Source organism: Carya illinoinensis, chromosome 10, assembly GCF_018687715.1.
Source record: "Carya illinoinensis cultivar Pawnee chromosome 10, C.illinoinensisPawnee_v1, whole genome shotgun sequence".
NCBI classification, from domain to species: Eukaryota; Viridiplantae; Streptophyta; class Magnoliopsida; order Fagales; family Juglandaceae; genus Carya; species Carya illinoinensis.
Genome location: NC_056761.1, coordinates 1,722,795 through 1,743,667, shown reverse-complemented (window position 1 = coordinate 1,743,667; position 20,873 = coordinate 1,722,795). Strand labels below are relative to the sequence as shown.

The window sequence follows — 20,873 nt, the reverse complement described above, 5'->3', positions numbered from 1 at the left end:
GGTGTTGAAACAATATTTGTGACTTGTAATATTTTATTATGTATGTTTTAAACGGGTTTATATTAAACATAGAAAAAATTCTGGTACTTAGTTATGAGACTTTTGTTATCCGCTTCGTGTTTTTTATTTGCACACTTGTTGTATATACACACACTTGGCACTTGACGATAGGGTAGTGACCCGTGTTGTCATCATCCGAACGTCTCGATTTCCACGTGTCCGTACGTGGGATTTGGGGACATCACACTGAGCTACCCATTGCTTCAGAATCTCCACCTATTGCTCTCCAAAAAGGTACTCGTTCTTGTGTTACTCAACATCCGATTAGCCAATATGTCTCTTGTCATGCCTTGTCTTCATCTTTTTCATCTTTTACTTCTCAATTGTCTCAACTTTCTGTTCCTAAAACAGTTCAGGATGCTTTATCTGATCCAGGATGGAGGACAGCCATGAAAAATGAAATGGACTTCACCATAATGGGACATGGGATCTTTTACCTCTACTGCCGGGAAACCAATGCGTTGGCTATAGATGGGTATACACAATCAAATTCCATCCTACTGGCTCTGTGGAACGTCTGAAAGCTCGCTTGGTAACTAAAGGTTACACTCAAATTTATGGTATTGATTACGACGAGACTTTTTCTCCCGTTGCCAAAATTTCATCTGTTCGGGTATTGACCTCTCTTACTGCTAATTTGGATTGGCCCTTATTTCAGTTGGATGTTAAAAATGCATTCCTGCATGGTGACTTAAATGAGGAAGTGTATATGGAGCAATCACCTGGGTTTGTTGCTCAGGGGGACTGTCGAGGTACAGTTTGCAAGTTAAAAAATGCATTATATGGTTTGAAACAATCTCCTCGAGCATGGTTTGAGAGGTTCTCTGATAGTGTATTGGCATTCGGTCTTCATAGATGCCAAACAGACCACTTGGTATTTCATCTGCATAGTGATGCAGGTCATATCTTATTGATTGTATATGTAGATGATATTATAATTACTGGAAGTGATTCAGCTGGAATCGCCAAGCTGAAACAATTTTTACATGATCAATTTCAGACAAAAGACTTGGGTAAACTTAGATACTTTCTTGGAATCGAAATTAGTAGATCTAAAAAGGGTATCAACCTATCTCAAAGAAAATATGTGCTTGATCTTTTGGAAGAAACTGGCATGTTGGGTGTACGGCCTATTGACACTCCTATGGATCCAACTCGTAAACTCTTGAAAGAGGAAGGTGAGTTGTTTGAAGATCCAAATCTGTATCAAAGACTTGTTACAAAATTAAATTATCTGACTATCACTAGACCTAATATTTCTTATGCAGTGAGTGTATTGAGCCAATTTCTACAAACGCCTAGGGTCTCACATTGAAATGCTGTAATCCATATTCTTCGGTATCTTAAGCGAGCTCCTGGCATTGGGTTGTTGTATAAACCAAATGGACATCTTAGAATTGAAGCTTTTTCAGATGTTGATTGGGCAAGATCTCCTTCAAATAGAAGATCGACTATCGGATATTGTACTTTTGTAGGAGGTAATTTGGTTACATGGAAGAGTAAGAAACAAACAGTAGTAGCTCGATCTAGTGTAGAGGTCGAATACAAAGCAATGGCTCACATTGCTAGTGAGCTGACATGATTGCAACACTTTCTTCATGAGATTGGGTTTCCAGCTCTGTCCCCCTTCAGTTATTTTGTGATAATCAAGCTACAGTACATATTGTATCTAATCCTGTGTTCCATGAGAGCACTAAACACATTGAGATTGATTGTCACTTCATTCGATATAAGATATTCAGTGGTGACATTTCTACACCCTTTGTGAAGTCTGCTGATCAACTTGCAGATGTGTTTACCAAACCACTTTGTTATAGTCGGCTAAAATTTATTTGTTCCAAACTAGATTTATATGATATATATGCCCCAGCTTGAGGGGGAGTGTTGGAATACATAGTTGTAACTAATTGTATAGTATGAGGGTATAATGGTCACTACTCTATGTATATGTATAGTTGGATATTCATCAATAACACAAAACGAAGTATTTTCTCTCTCTCTCTCCCTTGTTTATCGACTACAAATATAAACAATGAATCGACATTTAAAAAATAGCAGATATAATTCAACTTACAGCTGCAGGTGACGCATAAGTTCGATGATCTTCAAAAGCAACTTTGAGTGAAGAGATGTTGAGCTTGGGCAACTGAAGTTTCAATACCTCAAAGGTTTTCCCTGTTTTCTAAATTCTCACAAAAAAAAAAAAAAGGAGAGCTGTTAAAACTGAGCAAAGCTATACAAAAATCTGAAAAACAAAAATGTTAATGTTCAAATGCCTGACTCACAGTCAGTGCAATGAAAGGCATGAAGTGCTGAACTTTAGTTTTATTGAAGACATAACATTTTAGTTAACTTCTCAAACCACTCTTCAAGGGAATTGAGAGTAGAGCTCAAACACATTTAAAGCAGATGGATTGGTAAAAAATAGGAAACTTGTAAGCTCTAACTTTGTAACCTATGAGCTGTAGATCAAAAAGCTTTTTTCATTAGAATGAGATGGAGGCTGAGGTTATAGGTTCAAGAAGACCCATTGAATTCATGTGTAACTTTTCAAGAAAAAAGTCGAGGATAATAACTAGAATACAAATCTATTAATATATACATATGTATAACTAGAATACAAATCACCTGAACAGTCTCAAGAAAGTCCTTCAGGAATAACTCCTGCATTGTCTTGGACTGATGAGTACAGGCCAAGACTTCCAACATGTGTTTGACAGCCAGCTCATACATCCCAAGAATGGCATACCACCTAGACCAAACAAGTTTTTATTTTAAAAAAAAAAATGCACATTTTACATGCCAAAACTCATGAAAATTATGACAGCACCAAGCACAGATAACCTACTCTCCAATATGGAAATGAACATGATCTTTAATATGCCCCCAAGTAGTTCCTTCAAAAACAGAAACAGCTGTTCTATAGGTGCGAATTGCATGTTTAATCTGGTAACACAATGTAGAAGCATTTTCAAGGGGATCCAACATTTAGGCAAACTAAGCATTATTTTTTGTAAATGTTATAACATAAATACCTGATCACTTTTTTTGTACTGATCACCAGAAAGAACAAGATGAAATCCAAACTTGCGTAACATAGGAGGTTTGGATAACAAGTAGCAATAAGATCCTTGCTCAAGCATTACAGCTGAATGTAAAGGTTCCTAAGAAAAGAAATTTGTTATGAGCAAAAACTAGATCTCTTTTAATTTCATTTCAGATAAGATTGTGCATTACCTCATCGCAAATACGGAAGTACACAACAGCAGCATCTTTATGCTGATCTCTTGCCTTCAACATCTCTACCCACCAAAGACCACATCGCGTTGCATTTTGCTGACCAGATGACCCAATTTTCTGCAATGGATGTCAATTTAATGTTGTTGAACATCAATCAATGCCCAAACAGAGAAAAATAAATTCCAAGAGCATATTACTCATCGAGAATTGTCAATTAAGCCACCCATTTTATAGAAAAAAAATTTCTGAAGGGAATGTATATGAATAAGCAGTTCAAATGAATTCATGTGATGGAAGAGGTATATGCAGGTGCAAAAAAGGAATTATTGAATAAACAGAATAATCAAGGAGCAATTCAAAGAAACTCAATCAACTCAATTATTTTACCGAAGTATTAAAAAATTATTGTTGTTCTTCAATTCCAAGTAAGATAAAGTAAGCACAGACTAAACATACCAAATAAGTATTAAAAGCATTTTCCATGCAATACTCTGCTTCCTTTCTTGATTGATCCAACATGAAGAATGTAAGACCCATCATTTCCTGCAAGAACGAGCAAGAATTTTGGATTGGGAGATCTAATAAACAAGATAATAGTTACCGCATCACCAGCACCATCAAAAGAGCAACAAACAGAACTTTCTGGAAGATGGACAAAACCATAAAATAAGTAAAATAACTGCAAAGGCTACAAAAGCATGTCGCAAGGTTATCAAAACAAAACTTTTAAAGCTGCAACACCTAAGAGGTTGAAACAATAGGCTTTCCTGTCAATTAAGCATCTTATTCATTAGGCCCCACATGCAGAGTTAAACAAAAGTAAAGGAAGAGAAAGAGGTAGAAAAGCAGAAAAATAATAGCCAAATATAAATTACATGAACATAGTCAGCATATCCTCTAAAGTAGACACTTGACAATGCCTATATCTAAATCCATATGAAGCTTGCCCTAATTTACATGAGATGGAAATGCATTTGCACACTCATTGGTGCAGCTAAAAAACAATTGTTATGGTTAGATTCATTTAATCAAATTAGAACAGGGAGATTAACACATTTTTTTGTAGGTAAGAAAAGGGAGAATAACACATGAGGACATATTGCTCACTTTACCCCATAATCCATGGATTTATAAACAAGGAGAAGAGAATAAGAAAAAGAGTTGTCACACCTATATTAAATCAAAAGGGTGTACTTATCAGATGATTACATTTTTTTCCTAAAGATCTTCCCCCATCCCCCTGTAGAAAATAGGATTCCCTTCATTTTACTTGAAACAGAGAGTACACGTTTAGGGTAAAACATAGGGTATTTTGGTCATTGTGTTTCCAAAACATGGGGTATTTTCTTATAGTTAAACGAAATTTTATTGCCAATAATAGAATAATAGGCGTAGCCTACAGGCACTTATAAAAAAAATAGATGTAGCCTAAGTATACAGGATGTATACAAGAGAAAGCACCCCCAGTTAAGAACTAGAAACAGTTACAGGAAAAAAAAAATCTAATTTGATAAACACAACGCTTGCATTGATGTCTCTGTGTGTGTGTGTGTTTTTTTTTTCCTTTTTTTTTTTTTTTTTGGGGGGGGGGGGGGGGGGGGGGGGGGGGGGGTGGAGTATCATAAAAAAGAAAAAAAAGAAAAAGAAAGAAAGAAGAAGAAGAAGAAGACAACAATGATAAGCTAAGGATTTGAAACTACCTGTATACCAGCATAGCGTTTCCAGGCTTTATCAAGCTTGTAATCTGTAGAAATTAGGCGATAATTCGACAATGCAAGTTCATAATCCCGCAACATGAAGGCATAGTCACCCAAAACCCTAATTTGTGATTCAATGGAGCTAAAGGTATACCTACAACATTGCATGTAAAAACTAAATTAGAAGAACACAACAACAGAAATGAGAAGCAAGTAGAGAGGTTGTTGGAACTTGAGTACAGCATACATAGGGCCAGCAGGAGAATCTGTCACATCTTCTTTCCCTTTCCTCCACCATAAGTTTTTTATTTGGTTTCTAAAACCTTTTCTCGTGGCAGAAACCTACCCATGATAAGTATGACACAGAAAATAAAAAAGAATAACAAACTTTAGCACAATTATACATGGGAAAAGTACAAGATTCCTATCGCCTATGAACTCAAAAATTGCTTGTATACAATACCTCTTGATTCAGCGCTCGTATTTTTTGCTCCATGTAAGGAATGATGTGTTTAGATGATAAATCTTGCAAAAGATCTTTTATCTGTTCCCATTTTATTCAAATAGATCACAGTCAAATCTTGCTGATGTAAGCAAGAATTTGAATAATTACCTATAATAACTTTTTTAAACCATTCACTAGGATAATGAAAAGTGACTTACCTCATTATAATCATCAACGTTAAGGAAGCAACCAAGACACTGACTAGGCAAATCACCAGATTTCTGTCACAGTACATACAACTATGGCCTTAACACAACTCACTTTATACTATAATATTTTTTCATAAGTAACCCACTTTATACAACAATGAAAAACAGCAAAATATCATCTTCTAAGAAAGAGGTGAAGACAAAACAAATACATCCGTAAAGTAACTTACATAAGGAGCCCAAGGATTATCTTGACGCTCAATCAACTCATGGTCAGAAGAATTAATACAAAGTAATCGACAGTCATGTAAGCCAAAGGTACTCCTCATGTCTGCTAAAATCTTAGTTGCTCTGCAAGAAGAAATAAAGTCCAAATAAGAAGCATCTCCTAGATAAGCGAAAAAGTTCTTTCCTCAAAAAGGGAAGTCATGGTACCAAAATTATATGCTGTATCCAAAAGCAAAATCCATGAGAATATAGGAAAGTGGTTGGGCAGATTTCTCTATATTTATGAGATACAAGGCTGGGGATGGGCCTAAGATTTGGTTTTGGCACAATCTGTGATATGGTAAAAAAATTTTGAAGAATGATTTCCCAGTATCATATAATATTGTAGACGTGGATGTCAGTGGAATATCACATTTATCAGGCATGTTCATGATTGGGATCTAGAAATGGCCACCTCTTCTTTTAACTTATTGTATTCTCTTTGATTGAATGGGAGAGGGCAGAATCTGCAGGATTCCTTCCAAAAGGTTGTAATTTGAAGTTGAGTCTTTTTGCTCTGCTATTATTCCCCATGATGTCATTTCTTTATCGTGGAAGTGCATATGGAAGAATAAGACCCCTATAAGAGTGGTTTTCTTTACTAGGCTTGCGTGTGAAAAGGAGCCAGCAGTGGCAAACCTCATGGAAATGTCGGGTGGCTCAAACCAATGGAATGTGAGCTTTATTAGGGCAGGCCCATGATTGGGAAGTTGGCAGCTTTTCTGATTTTTTTGGACCACACCATGAGGTTGAGAACTCGGAAATTACAAGATGTGGTGGTGGGTACCAGCTAGAAAATGTACAATTTTTGTTCGTCAACAGAATCACTCTCCTTGGAAAAGCATTTGGAGAAATAAAGCACCTCTCAAGGCGGTATTTTTCACTTGGACAGGTTCTTTGAGCAAGATTACTATGGATAACTTGTGGAAATGTTGGGTGATTGTTGTGGACTGGTGCTGTATGTGTAGGAAGAATTGCAAGACTATGGATCATCTATTACTACATTGTGAGTTAGCCAAGGGGCTATGAGATGATGTCTTCAAAAGATTGAAGCGAGCCTAGGTTATACCTGCTACTTTGGTCGAGCTTCAGGCCAGCTAGACAAATTTGGGTGGTATTCCACAAAATCACAACTATGTGGAAGATGGTTCCTATTTGTATTCTATGGTGCCTATTGATTAAGCTATAATATTGTGATTATTTTGTACTTAAATTCCAGTCAATCACACTTTTCTTATTAGTAATTGAATGGGTTTGGCCTCAATAAATAAATTCTAACTCAATTGATCACAACTTAATTTTATGGTCTTAATCTCTAATTTACTACATGAAATTGAGGAAATTAATTGTTGTGCACATATGCAGGTGAGCGACATACGTTTGACGGACTCGTGATTGAAAATGCAGCATATTATATGCTCTTCAAGCTGATAAGCTGATTCCCGGCAATGGCGCCAAAAACTTGACTCACTCAAAAATGAGTAGCACAAAAGTTATCCCAAGTGCAGGAAGATGTTGTGTAATAATTAGGAATAAATTCCTAAATCGTCTCCTCAGAGAAAGTTACTTAAAATCAAACTCGTTTAAAATGATGAAAATATTCACATAAAGAAAAATAAAAATGATGGTATGTGCAATGGATGGAAGAGTGCAACAAGAATGAAAAATGGCACTAGTCATGGACTAGAATCATATTTTTAGATTTTTTAATGTCGAAATGAAATGTTAAAGACTAAAAAATTGAAATTAACAATCAAAGAATCAACTAAACTAAACAATCTTAATTAATCTGAAAATTAAACAATAAAACTGAAATTATTTAAGTCTAATTAAACTTTAATCAATCTAATATGCAATGGAACTAAGAGATTAATAAAACCAAGTTAAGAATTAAACTAGATTAGAAAATAATTGACAAAATACGAACTGAAAATCGAAAAGCTTCAAAACCAAGATTCTAGAGTTTATCCTTGTATTCAAATCACAAATTCTCAAAATTAATCCATAGCAATTGTAATCACTATTAAATGAAACTTTAAAAAAGTGAGAAAAATAAATAACATGAAATAAATAAACAGCAAATAAATTGCCCAAACTTCTAAGTCAAAAATCTCAAAAATATTCCATAAATTTTAAACGGAAATTAAATAAAAAGTAAAGAATGAAAAGAGTAAGCCAAATAAATGGAGATGAAGATGAAAAACAGTGGAAGAGGCTGGCCAGCGGCAATGGACCCTTCAAGGTTCTTCTGTGATTTACTCTGCAGCCTTTCGTGATTTGCTGCAATTAGGAGAGACGCATTAAAGATACATTCAAGATACCTCCAGCGCTTTTCGTGAGGTGGAGTTAAATCCATTGAGTCTTCACGTGTGATGCAGTCGTGGGGTCCAGCTTGATATCACATGCAGAGAATAAATGTGCATGTGCACTTGAAGACAAACCGTGCCATGTGAGGTTGAACTTTTCCGTATGAATGATAAATTCATTGAATCAAAGTGAAATCATGTGGTATGCAGCCGTGGGTCCACTTGGAATCAAAGTGAATGGAATTAAATTCATTGAATCAACTTTTCGTTTGATGGAAGACCACTTGAAGTGAACATGTTGTGCTTTTGGAAAGAAATGTCAAGGTGGGTCCATGCATGTAGAGCCAAAATCCTCCTGCATATTACTGTGTGATACATTGTGCTTTAGTTGAAGAAAGAGTCAATGTGAGTCACGGTGGATCCTGAAGCGTGGTGCTTTTGAGCAGAATTTCCGTGAGGTCCAGGAGAAAACCACAGGTAATCCTCAGGCGCTAAAGCAATTTGATAAAAGCCTTGTGACCCCTGAATGTCATCTTTTCTGTTGTTTCTTTTTTTCTTTTCTTTTTTTCTTTTTTCTGTTTTATTTTATTTTATTTTCTTTTCTTTGTTTAAATTTCTGCATTGTTGCTCGCATTTACATTGTTTTCTTTTTCTTTATTTTCTTGTTAGTATTGAGGACACTGCATTATTTAGTTGGGGGAAGTGAATTGGAATTTGAAATCGTGTGTTATCATGTGTTTAAGCTGAATGGGTAAAGTACTAATTCATAGCTGATAGTGATGGTTATTGAACTTTGTTAATGCATGATAGACAATTTTTCCTTCATAAGCACATAGCTTTGACACTGACGAATCATGAATAGTGATAGAACTTCTCTGATATCTAAGTTTAGAAGCATGCTGATAACGACTCCAGAATTAATTTTGCGTGGATGAAGGGCAAAACAATTAGGAGATAACCACTCTTTTACTTCACACCTCACATTTGTTCCTATTCACTACCACATGACCAGAATAGAGAGAAGTACATTGTAGGACTACTGAGCTGTGCCCCTAAAATAAAAAATAAAAAATAAAAAATAAAATAAAAAAACCAGCTACCATAGGCCGCATCAGTGGTAAGGGCGAACTTAGGAATGTGTGGATTAGGCGCACGATCTTGAGTTCGATTCCCCATTGTATGAATGCTTACCTTAAAAAAATAATAATAAATAAATAAAATCGCAATAGTAAGGGCAACTTATTGTCCTAAGTATAAGGCTAGAAACAGTTGCCCAAACTTTGGGAGTCGGAATAAATGTGGAACGATTTTTAAACAGAGTTGGCGCGAAACTGCTAGACCCTTCAGCTTTGAAGTAGTGAGGACCAGAAATGATCAATCTTCAAGTGGAAAATCTCTAGGACGTTCAGTGGTACACACACAAAAAATTGTTTTTGAAAGATATGGTGAAGGGTATGTGTCTCCCAAGAGTTTTGCCTCAATCCAATATGGAAGAGACACTGAGTAGTCCGTTGAAGCTACTACATTGATTTGAATTTATGAGAAGTGACATCTCTGTGATTGAGAATTTAAGTGGCTGATTAGTGTGCTTATGAGCGAAAGATTGTTTGATTACAATATTTTGTTCAATTCTATTTCACTATCTTGCTAAGAGACTAGCAAAAAGCTAGTTGGGGGGTGTGATTAAGCTATAATATTGTGATTATTTTGTACTTAAATTCCAGTCAATCACACTTTTCTTATAGTAATTGAATGGGTTTGGCTTCAATAAATAAATTCTAACTCAATTGATCACAACTTAATTTTATGGTCTTAATCTCTAATTTACTACATGAAATTGAAGAAGTTAATTGTTGTGCACGTGCAGGTAAGCGACATACATTTGACGGACTCATGTGATTGAAAATGCAGCATATTATATGCTCTTCAAGCTGATAAGCTGATTTGTGCGTCGGAATGAAATTGGACCTCACGGAAATTCTACGCAAAGGCACCACACTTCAGGACCCACCGTGACTCACCTTGACTCTTTCTTCAACTAAAGTACAATGTATCACACGGTAATATGCAGGAGGATTTTGGCTCTACATGCATGAACCCACCTTGAACTTTCTTTCCAAAAGCACAACATGTTCACTTCAAGTGGTCTTCCATCAAACAAAAAGTTGATTCAATGAATTTAATTCCATTCACTTTGATTCTAAGTGGACCCACGGCTGCATACCACATGACTTCACTTTGATTCAATGAATTTATCATTCACACGGAAAAGTTCAACCTCACATGGCACGGTTTGTCTTCAAGTGCACATGCACATTTATTCTTTTCATGTGATATCAAGCTGGACCCCACGACTGCATCACACATGAAGACTCAATGGATTTAACTCCACCTCACGAAAAGCGCCGGAGGTATCCTGAATGTATCTTCAATGCGTCTCTCCTAACTACAGCAAACCACGAAAGACTGCAGAGTAAATCACAGAAGAACCTTGAAGGGTCCATTGCCGCTGGCCAGCCTCCTCCACTGTTTTTCATCTTTATCTCCATTTATTTGGCTTGCTCTTTTCATTCTCTACTTTTTATTTAATTTCAGTTTAAAGTTTATGGAATATTTTTGAGATTTTTGACTTAGAAGTTTAGGCAATTTATTTGCTGTTTATTTATTTCATGTTATTTATTTTGCTCACTTCTTTAAGTTTTCATTCAATAGTGATAACAATTGTTATGGATTAATTTTGAGAATTTGTGACGAACTCTAGAATCTTAGTTTTGGGGGTTTTCAATTTTCAGTTCGTATTTTGTCAATTACTTTTTAATCTAGTTTAATTCTTAGCTTAATTTTATTAATCTCTTAGTTCCATTACATATTAGATTGATTAAAGTTTAATTAGGACTTAAATAATTTTAATTTTATTGTTTAATTTTCAGATTAATTAAGATTGTTTAGTTTAGTTGATTTTTTTATTGTTAATTTCAATTTGTTAGTCTTTTACATTTTATTTCGACACTAAAAAAATCTAAAAATATGAATCTAGTCCATGACTAGTGCCCTTTTTCATTCTTGTTGCACTCTTCCATCCATTGCACATACCATCATTTTTATTTTTCTCTTTGTGAATATTTTCACCATTTTAAACGAGTTTGATTTTAAGTAACTTTCTCTAAGGAGACGATTTAAGAATTTATTACTAATTATTACACGGCATCCTCATGCACTTGGGATAGCCTTTGTGCTACTCATTTTTGAGTGAGTCACCTATGGAAGGAAGAAACCGGTCAGACTTTTGAAGATAAGACGCACTCATGGGATGAGACTAGATTGTTCTTTATTAAAACTTATTCATATGGGATAAAGGCTAAAGCTATAGATTTCAATGACTTAGATTTTCATAATTTTCTTGTTTCTATTTCTTCCTCCTATATAGGTGCTACCTCTTGTATACTCCATGTGTACTTGGGTTATGACTATTCTTATTAATATAATATTTTACTTATAAAAAAAAGAGTGGTTTTCTTTGTTTGGACAGCAACATTAGGAAGGATTTTGACCTTGGATAATTTAAGAAAGAGAACCCCTAGGGGTTGGCTTAAGTGGTAAGAGCCTTGGTATTGGTGGTATGCTCCATTTAGGTACAAGGTTCGAACCCTTGGTTGCAAAAAATTTGTAGGGGCCATCAAATAAGAGAATTTTTCCTTAAATTATCCTAAGGGCACTTGCTGGAAACTCCTTGTCGAGAACTTATGCATCCCCGGAATTAGTTCCGGACACCGAATGCCAATAAAAAAAGAGACATTTAGTAGTGATGGATTGGTATTTCATTTGTAGCAACAATAGGGAATCCATCAACCATCTTTTGCTTCATTTAGTATGGCTAGAGTCTATAGAATTGAAGGTTGCAATTTCCCATCTTCCATAGTAAAATGGGTAACGCCTAATCGAGTGGTGAAGCTATTGGACAGTTGGCTCGATCAATTCATTAATCATTGAATGTTAGACGATTGGAGGATGCACTCCATTTTGTGATGTGGTGCAATTGGAGAGAACGCAATTTCCATAATTTAAAGACAGTGAGAGAATAAAGATGGTTTTAAAAGATCATATGTGCAAGACTCTTTAACGGTGGATGACAGTTATAAATAGTTTTTAGTTTTGCTAGTTTTATATGATTTAAGGATATGTTTTTTTTTATAAGTAAGAAATTTATTTTTGATAAGTATAAGTAAGAAATTTATTAATAAACATAATTAGGCATAGCCCAAATACACAGGAAGTGTACATAGAGAGACACCTAATTACAAGCTCACATTCTCTGAGTCCATACCCTATTTCTCGAAAACATCTTCGGTTGTTGAGTGTGATCATCTATCATTACCTACTCTACCATTTTTCCTGCACACTCACCCACTTTTACCCAACTCTCCTCAGTGCCTTCCCTTGTTCTTTTACGGGTGTACTCGCGTCGCTTGCAGCTCCTGGCTCCCATGCCCCCACCAACCTTGTCTCCATCTTCAAATCTTGAGTTACCTAGTGCTTTAGACTCTCCACCTATTGCTCTATGAAAAAGTACTCTCTCTTGTGTTACTCAACATTCGATTAGCCAATATATCTCTTGTCCTGCCTTATCTTCATCTTTTTCATATTTTACTTCTCAACTTTCAAAACTCTCTATTCCTAAGACAATTCAGGATGTTTTATCTGATACAGAATGGAGAACAGCTATGAAAAATGAAATGAATGCTCTTCACCATAATGGGGCATGCAATCTTGTTCCTCTACCACCTAGTAAACACCATGTTGGTTTAGATGGATATATACAATCAAATTTCATGCTGATGGTTTTATGGAATGTCTAAAAGCCTGCTTGGTTGCTAAGGATTACACTCAAACTTATGGCATTGATTATGACGAGACGTTCTCCCCAGTTGCCAAAATTTCATCTGTTCAAGTATTGATCTGTCTTGTTACTAATTTGGATTGGCCCTTATTTCAGTTGGATGTTAAAAATACATTCCTACATGGCGACTTAAATGAGGAAATGTATATGAAGCAACCACCTGGGTTTGTTGCCCAGGTAGAGTATTGAGGCACTGTGTACAAGTTAAAAAATGCATTATATGGTTTGAAATAATCTCCTCAAGCATGGTTTGAGAGGTTCTCTGATGTTGTATTGGCATTTGGTTTTTATAGATGCCAAACAGACTACTCGGTATTTCACCTACATGGTGATGCAGATTATATCTTGTTGGTTGTATACGTGGATGACATTGTAATTACTGGGAGTAACTCGACTGAAATTGCTAGGCTGAAACAATTCTTACATGATTAGTTTTAGACAAAAGACTTGGGCAAACTTACATACTTTCTTGGAATTAAAGTTGGTAGATCTAAAAAATGTATTAACCTATCTTAGAGAAAATATGTACTTGACCTTCTAGAAGAAACTGGCATGTTGGGTGCACGGCCTATTGACACTCCTATGAACCCAAATTGTAAAATCTTGAAAGAGGAAAGGGACTTGTTTGAAGATCCAGGTCAGTATCAAAGACTTGTTGAAAAATTGAATTATCTTAATATCACTAAACCTGATATCTCTTATGCAAGAGTGTAGTGAGCCAATTTCTACAAATGCCCAGGGTCTCACATTGGGATGTTGTAATCCATGTTCTTCATTATCTTAAGTGAGCTTCTGGCTTTGGATTATTGTATAGACCAAATGGACATATTAGAATTGAAACCTTTCAAATGCTAATTGGGCTGGATCTCCTTCAAATAGAAGATCAACTACTGGATATTGTATCTTTGTGGGAAATAACTCGGTTACATGAAAGAGTTAGAAGCAAACAATAGTAGCTCAGTCTAGTGCAGAAGTTGAATACATAGCAATGGCTCACACTACTAGTGAGCTGACATGGTTGCAACAATTTCTTAAAGAGATTGGGTTTCCAGCTCCTGTCCCTCTTCAGTTATTTTGTGATAACCAAGCTGCAGTGCATATTGCATCTAATCCTATGTTCCATGATAAGACTAAACACATTGAGATTGATTGTCACTTCATTCGGGATAAGATATTAAGTGGTGACATTTCTACACCCTTTGTGAAGTCTGCTGATCAACTTGCAGATATGTTTACCAAACCATTGTGTTATAGTCGATTAAAATTTATTTGTTCCAAACTAGCTTTATATGATATATATGCCCCAGCTTGAGGGAGAGTGTTAGAGGGCATGGTTGTAATTAGTATAACTTATGAGGAAATTATTGTCATTTGTATGTAGTATGTATAGGCTGTTGAACATCAATGAATAACATGAAGTGTTTTCTCTGTCTATGTTCGACTACATGATTTAAGGGTATGTTTTTTTTTTATAAGCAAGAAACACAAATGACACCATTTGTAATAACCTAATTACAAGCTAACCCTAAAAAAATTTAAGGATATGTTATCGCCCCTCTACTATTGATAGTTTAAGAAACACAAATGACACCATTTGCAATAACCTAAAAAGTTATCACGGATCGTACATCTAAATTAAGAATTCCCACAATAAAATTGAGTCAATTATGCATGGACATAGAGGCATCATTTCCAACCAAAATGTATACTAAAAAGATGAATTACTGAACTCATCCCGTGTAAGTGATATCCATACACGAAGGCAACTTAAAGAAGCCATAGAACTATTTCATGTCAAAGGAATTAGCTGGCCATTTAAAGTCAGCAAATTCTATACCTTGTACAGCTTTGACAGCTATCTTCTATATTTGTAAATCTTTCATTCTTTCCTTAATTAGGATATACTAGTTGTACGCTATCTTTAGGAAGATTTGTATATGGTAGTTTAGCTGATTTTAAGGGCTAAAGATTAGCTTGTACTCGATATATATATAAATGGGAACTCTCCACCAAGAGAAACACACTTTTTGCTCAAAGTTCTCTAAGTTTATCATGGTATCAGAGCCACAATTCTGAATTCTCACGTCTCTTGTCCAACTCAGGCCTAGTTCAGTCTTTGTTCTTCTCACGTGTCTCTCGTTCTCAAGTCCAACTCAGCCCCAGTTCAATCCCTTGTTCTCAGTTATTCTAGATCAAGTTCTCTTAGCCTCATGTCTTTAGATAAGTCTGATGCCTTCCTTGTTTATTTTAATGGCAAAAACTACTCAGCTTGGGCATTCCACTTCAAGATATTTGTCAAAGGTAAGGATCTATGGGGCCATGTTGATGGCAGCAACCTTGTGCCTGACAAAAACAAAGACAAGGATCAGCACACCAAGTGGGAGGTCAAGGATGGTCAAATCAAGGCGTGGATCCTAGAATCTATCGAATCCAACATCATCTTGAACCTTTGACCCTCCAAGACTGCAATTGAGACGTGGACTTACCTCAAGAAGCTCTAAAGTCAACATAACACTGCTCATTAGTTCCAGCTTGAACATGACTTGGCCAATCTCCAACAGGACAGTATCTATATCTCTGATTTTTACTCTAACTTCATGAATCTTTAGGTTGAATATACTAATATAGTCTATGCTACCTTACCTCCCGAAGGTCTTAGTTCTGTTCAATCTTTCCATGAAACTACTAAGAGGGATCAATTTCTTATGAAATTAAGATCTAAATTTGAAGGCACAAATCTAATCTTATGAACCGAGAACTTGTCCCCTCCTAGGATGCGCGCCTCAGTGATTTGTTTCGTGAGGAGCAACGCCTTCTCACTCAAACCACCATGGAACAACGTAGATCCAGCTCCATTCCCGTGGTTTATGCAACACAAGGCAAGCCAAGAGGTAGGGACATGAGCACTGTTCAGTACTTTTGTTGCAAAGGATTTGGCCATTTCGCTTCAAACTGTCCCAAAAAATTCGGCAACTACTGCAAAAAGGATGGCCATATTATCAAGGAATGCCCTATCCAACCCCCCAAGAGATCTAAAACAGCATATACTACCTCAGTTGGCTCTTCTAGTACTGGTAGTTTTGTGGATACAACACCTCTGACACAAAGTGCTCCTACTCTTGTTCAACCCATGACCCTTGAAATAATTCAACAAATGATCATTTTTGCATTATCCGCTTTAGGACTCTCAGGTAAAGCCTTCTCTACGTCACCTCCTTGGTAATTTGATTCTGAGGCTTCCCATCATATGACAAACAATGCTCATTTCCTTACCAAATAAACAAATATTCTGGAAATCTCAAGATTCATACTATTGATGGCAACCATTTACCTATCACGGCCATCGGTGATGTTTCTCCTTCTCTAACCAATGTCTTTGTCTCTCCTGGTCTTACCACTAATCTCGTTTCTATTGGTTAGTTGGTTGACAATAATTGTAAAGTGGAATTCTCTAAATCTGGTTGTGTTGTGCAGGATCAACAATCATGGAAGATGATCGCAAGGGGGCCTAAAGTAGGACCTCTTTTCCCTTTCCAATTTCCTTTGTATCCATGTTTTTCTTTGCCCTTTGTCACTTGTAAGTCTGCTCATGTTGATTACCGAGCATGGCATAAACATCTCGGACATCCAAACTCTAACGTACTTCATGATTTGCTAAATTCTAGTTTACTTGGGAATAAAGAATTAACATCTCTTAGTGCTGTTCAATTTGACTACAATTCTTGTCAAATTGGCAAAAGTAAAACTCTGAAATTTCCCACTCACACAACAAAAGTAGTCCAGCTTTTTGATATGATACATAGTGATGTGTGGGGTATGGCACCGGTTACTTCTCATGCTAATTACAAGTACTTCGTCACTTTTATTGACGACTATAGTCGTTTGATTTGAATTTATTTCCTGCATTCTAAAGATGAAGTATTTTCTGTTTTCAACCTCTTTCATGCTCATATTCAGACCCAATTTTCTGCCAATATCAAATCCTTCGCTCTAACAATGGGGGTGAATACATGTCTCATTTGTTTCAGGAATTCCTGCAAACTAATGGCATAATCTCTCAACAGTCTTGTCCTTCAACCCCCCAACAAAATGGGGTGGCTGAAAAAAAGAACTGTCACCTTCTCGATGTCATCCACACCCTTCTTTTAGAGTCATATGTGCCCTCTCGGTTCTGGTGTAAAGCTCTCTCCACTGCTGTTCACCTCATCAACATATTGCCTTCTCCCTCATTGAACCACGTCTCTCCTTACACTTGATTCCAAATTATTCTAACCTTCGTACCTTTGGTTATGTGTGCTATGTTCATCTTCCTTGATAAACTTAGAGATCTTTGAGCAAAAAGCTTGTTTCTCTTGGTGGAGAATTCCCATTTATATATATCGAATACAAGCTAATCTTCAGCCCTTAAAATCAGCTAAACTACCAAATACAGATCTGCCTAAAGATAGCCTACAGCTAGTATATCCTAATTAAGGAAAGAATAAAGATTTACAAATATAGAAGATAGCTGTCAAAGCTGTACAAGGTATAGAATCAGCTGACTTTAAATGGCCAGCTAATTCCTTTGACATTTCAGTTAGACAGAATTACCCAATAGCCTAAATCAGCACTATTAAACATTGTAACACTCCTAAGTCATAACATAAATTACAAGCTCAACTAAATTCAGGCTTTGATTTAGAAGTTCATCACACTTTAGATTGTGTTATACATAACAGAAAATACCACTTAGGTGCTATTTGGATAGTGAGTTGAGATGAGATGAGTTAAGATGAAAGTTGAAAGTTGAATAAAATATTGTTAGAATATCATTTTTTTAATATTATTATTGTTTTGCGATTTAAAAAACTTAAATTGTTTATTATCTTTTGTGTGAAAATTTGGAGAAATTGTAATGATGAGATGAAACACTTCTTGTATCCAAACGGGGCCTTAATTAGTGATTTCTGCCTGAGTTACTAAGTTTTCCATAAGATGTAAATTAAATTGTGTTTTCCATATTTAAACCTGTATTTATTGCTAGTATAATCTCACAACTCGTCATATAATAGTTTCCAAACATAACAAGAAAGGAGAGAACCAGTATACTTCTCTTGATCGCTATCTTGATAATCGTGGACCAATAAATAATGCTTTAAAATCTTCGGGTCCATTGCACCATCATTGAGAAGAGAAGGCAATTTGTTGGTGTTAAATAGGTCGACAAATCTGTTAATAGGCTGTTCATCCTTCGAGGAAACAACCAAAAGGCCTGCAAATATATTTGAAGAAAAAAGTTGTATTTGTATCAATATAAGTAACATGATTTTGAGAAACCCTCATCCCATTAATTCTTGTCACCAAAAAAAAAAACTCTCATCCCTTTAACACAAAGGAAAAAAAAGTCATAGTTTTGCAAAATTCTCTTCCTATGAACAGAAAGGATGAGCATAACAAGTAGATAGGAAAAACGTAATATAAGGTTATAACAAGCTCAGAAACTTACATGCCACGGGATGGTCAAAAGCTTCATGGTCTGAAAAAGACATGGTTCGTACGAGTTCTTTATTAAAAAACTCAAACCATGAGGGTTGAATTTCAGATTCAGAGCCTGCACAGGGAGGTTATTACCTATAAATGCAACACAAGTGATGTTTACAACAACTAAAAATCAAAAAATTATTGCAGTTCATTCCTATCCTAACTACACAGTAAAACTCGCATATTGAAGTATTGAGTAAAGATGATAAGCTGCACTGAATAGCTTTGAACAAAGAAAAGAAGAATAAGAAGAAGAAAAGTCACCATGCAGCTGCTAAAAGAAAATTACTGAAAATAAATTGCCTATGCAAGAGCTTAAAAAGACTATCTCCATTCACACAATTCGTGTAATTGGGAGCTGTTTCGAAAATATATTAGAATGGATATTCTCTTGTATACATCCGATGTAGTTGGGCTATGCCAATTGACATTAACAACAATTTTCAATTATCAACAAATTTGTCTTTTGGTAGGTACAATTTTTTTAGAATGGATATTAGGCATTTTTTTTTTTTATATTGCCTTCAGATTCAATAATATCTTATTCTTGCTTATCAAAAAGAAAAATAATGGATATTACTTACTGGAGAGTAGATTACTAGTTTGAGGGGGTTCAGAATACAAATCATCTTTCTCCCCAGCCCGGGTAATAACCTGTTTCAATCGCTCTTTTGCCACCTATTTGTACAAAAAAAATTCAGACGGGAACAACAAAATATACTGATAAAGAGAATGTTATCATGTTTGTAAAATCGAAGATGCAAATTGCAACTAACATTTGGGAAATAACAGTTCACCTGAACTAAAACACGACACTCTTCATGTGTTCATTTCATGGTATCACTTGAAAAACTTAAACGATATAACTGAAAACTAGCATATATCAGGTCTTAAATCAATAATTGTTTAAGTGAACTCCAAATTAATCATGTTTCCCCTCCCCATGCACTATGCAGCCTGTTTCGTAATGATGCCTTTTTCTTTTAATAGAGTGAATACTCATAAATTCATCCAACGCTTTGCAAGATATCAGGTACTGCATTTTCCTTTCTCAACCATTTGATTGCCAAGAAAATATAGAGCAACTAAATTATAATGATGATGTTTTTTCATTACATATGATGCTGCTTTACACATATAAAAATGTTATGCTGCTTTCTGACTATTCCCAACAGTTCTGTTAAGCTCAGTTCAGAGGAGGCTTACGGTTTATTCGGATTTCACTTTTCTTGCATTTCTTGTATTTTCTCATAAACCAAATTGCACGCTATGCAATTACCTCCAAATTCGGGTGCCGAATATCCGAAGCATAAAATAATCGTAACTTGAACTTCTGAATCCGGTACGGTTGATCACTCGCTGTTCGCACAGGTACTGAAACCAATGGAAACGATCCAAACATACAAGCAACCATCAGATTCCCCGCAAATTATACCCTAAAAAAAATCTAACATACACGTGTATTTGTCTATGGATAACGGTATCTGCATACATATATATAGGGAGAGAGGCAGAGAGCTTCGTAATGGTTACCGTCAATGTTGTTGAAGACGCAGAAGGGGCTGAGCATCTCAACGAGGGAAAGGCCGTTCTTAAGGCAAGCTTCTTCGACAAGAGGAGTGGAGAGCACCATGACAACGGGGGTGATCTCATCCAATAGCAATTTGCCAAGTGGCGTCCTCGCCGGATCCATTTTCTTCTTCCCCCGCTGCCCTAAATTGCCGTGAGGGGGAGCTAATCTAAAAGGCTTCAATGGCCGGACATAGTCACTCGCTAGGTTGGGTTGGAAGGATTCTGGCTGCTCAGATCTCAAGCGACAATGGAGGACGATTTGAGTTTGGAGTATGAGATCCGTTCTGTTGGGCTGCAGAGGAGTCGGACTATCCATAGACCATTGAGCCCATGCGATTGTGAGCTCTTCTCGTACCCAGCAGGGTTGTCCTATTCGGCAGTTAAAAGTTTATCCTGGCCGAATTTTTATTCGGACCGGATAAAATAACCCAATTTTTCAGCTTTCAATTATGGAATTCGGCCCGGATGAAACCCGCGTTATATAACCCGGACATATATAATCCGGTTCAGGTGAAAAAAACCAAATTCTGGATTTAAATCCGGGTTTCGGATATATATAAATCTTAAGCAAATCACTCATCTAGGATTTTGCCATCCTTCTCTCTCTCTCTCTCTCCCCTAAGCCCAAACCTTCAAACCATACCTCTTAATACCATAACA

General features: G+C 36.1%; 1 protein-coding gene across 4 annotated transcripts in view; it reads right to left on the bottom strand.

The window, feature by feature from the left end:
- The window catches only part of LOC122278800 (trafficking protein particle complex subunit 8), a 33,019-nt gene extending 12,441 nt beyond the window's left edge, over positions 1-20,578 (bottom strand). Inside the window, exons 1-16 of one of the 4 annotated variants that reach the window (XM_043089001.1) lie at positions 20,175-20,578; positions 19,921-20,015; positions 19,226-19,319; positions 18,607-18,711; positions 18,210-18,372; positions 5,882-6,002; positions 5,661-5,723; positions 5,461-5,541; positions 5,245-5,339; positions 5,001-5,151; positions 3,757-3,843; positions 3,298-3,417; positions 3,096-3,224; positions 2,909-3,006; positions 2,689-2,812; positions 2,135-2,242 (exon numbers count right to left, since the gene is read on the bottom strand). In XM_043089001.1, coding sequence (XP_042944935.1) covers positions 2,135-2,242; positions 2,689-2,812; positions 2,909-3,006; positions 3,096-3,224; positions 3,298-3,417; positions 3,757-3,843; positions 5,001-5,151; positions 5,245-5,339; positions 5,461-5,541; positions 5,661-5,723; positions 5,882-6,002; positions 18,210-18,372; positions 18,607-18,711; positions 19,226-19,319; positions 19,921-20,015; positions 20,175-20,529 — 1,989 coding nt within the window. In that variant the 5' untranslated portion in view covers positions 20,530-20,578. Of the gene's footprint in view, positions 1-2,134; positions 2,243-2,688; positions 2,813-2,908; positions 3,007-3,095; positions 3,225-3,297; positions 3,418-3,756; positions 3,844-5,000; positions 5,152-5,244; positions 5,340-5,460; positions 5,542-5,660; positions 5,724-5,881; positions 6,003-7,296; positions 7,344-18,209; positions 18,373-18,606; positions 18,732-19,225; positions 19,320-19,920; positions 20,016-20,174 lie in introns of those variants that run through there. The other 3 variants (XM_043088999.1, XM_043089000.1, XM_043089002.1) reach the window with 3 other exon arrangements.
- Between the last annotated feature and the right edge of the window lie 295 nt (positions 20,579-20,873).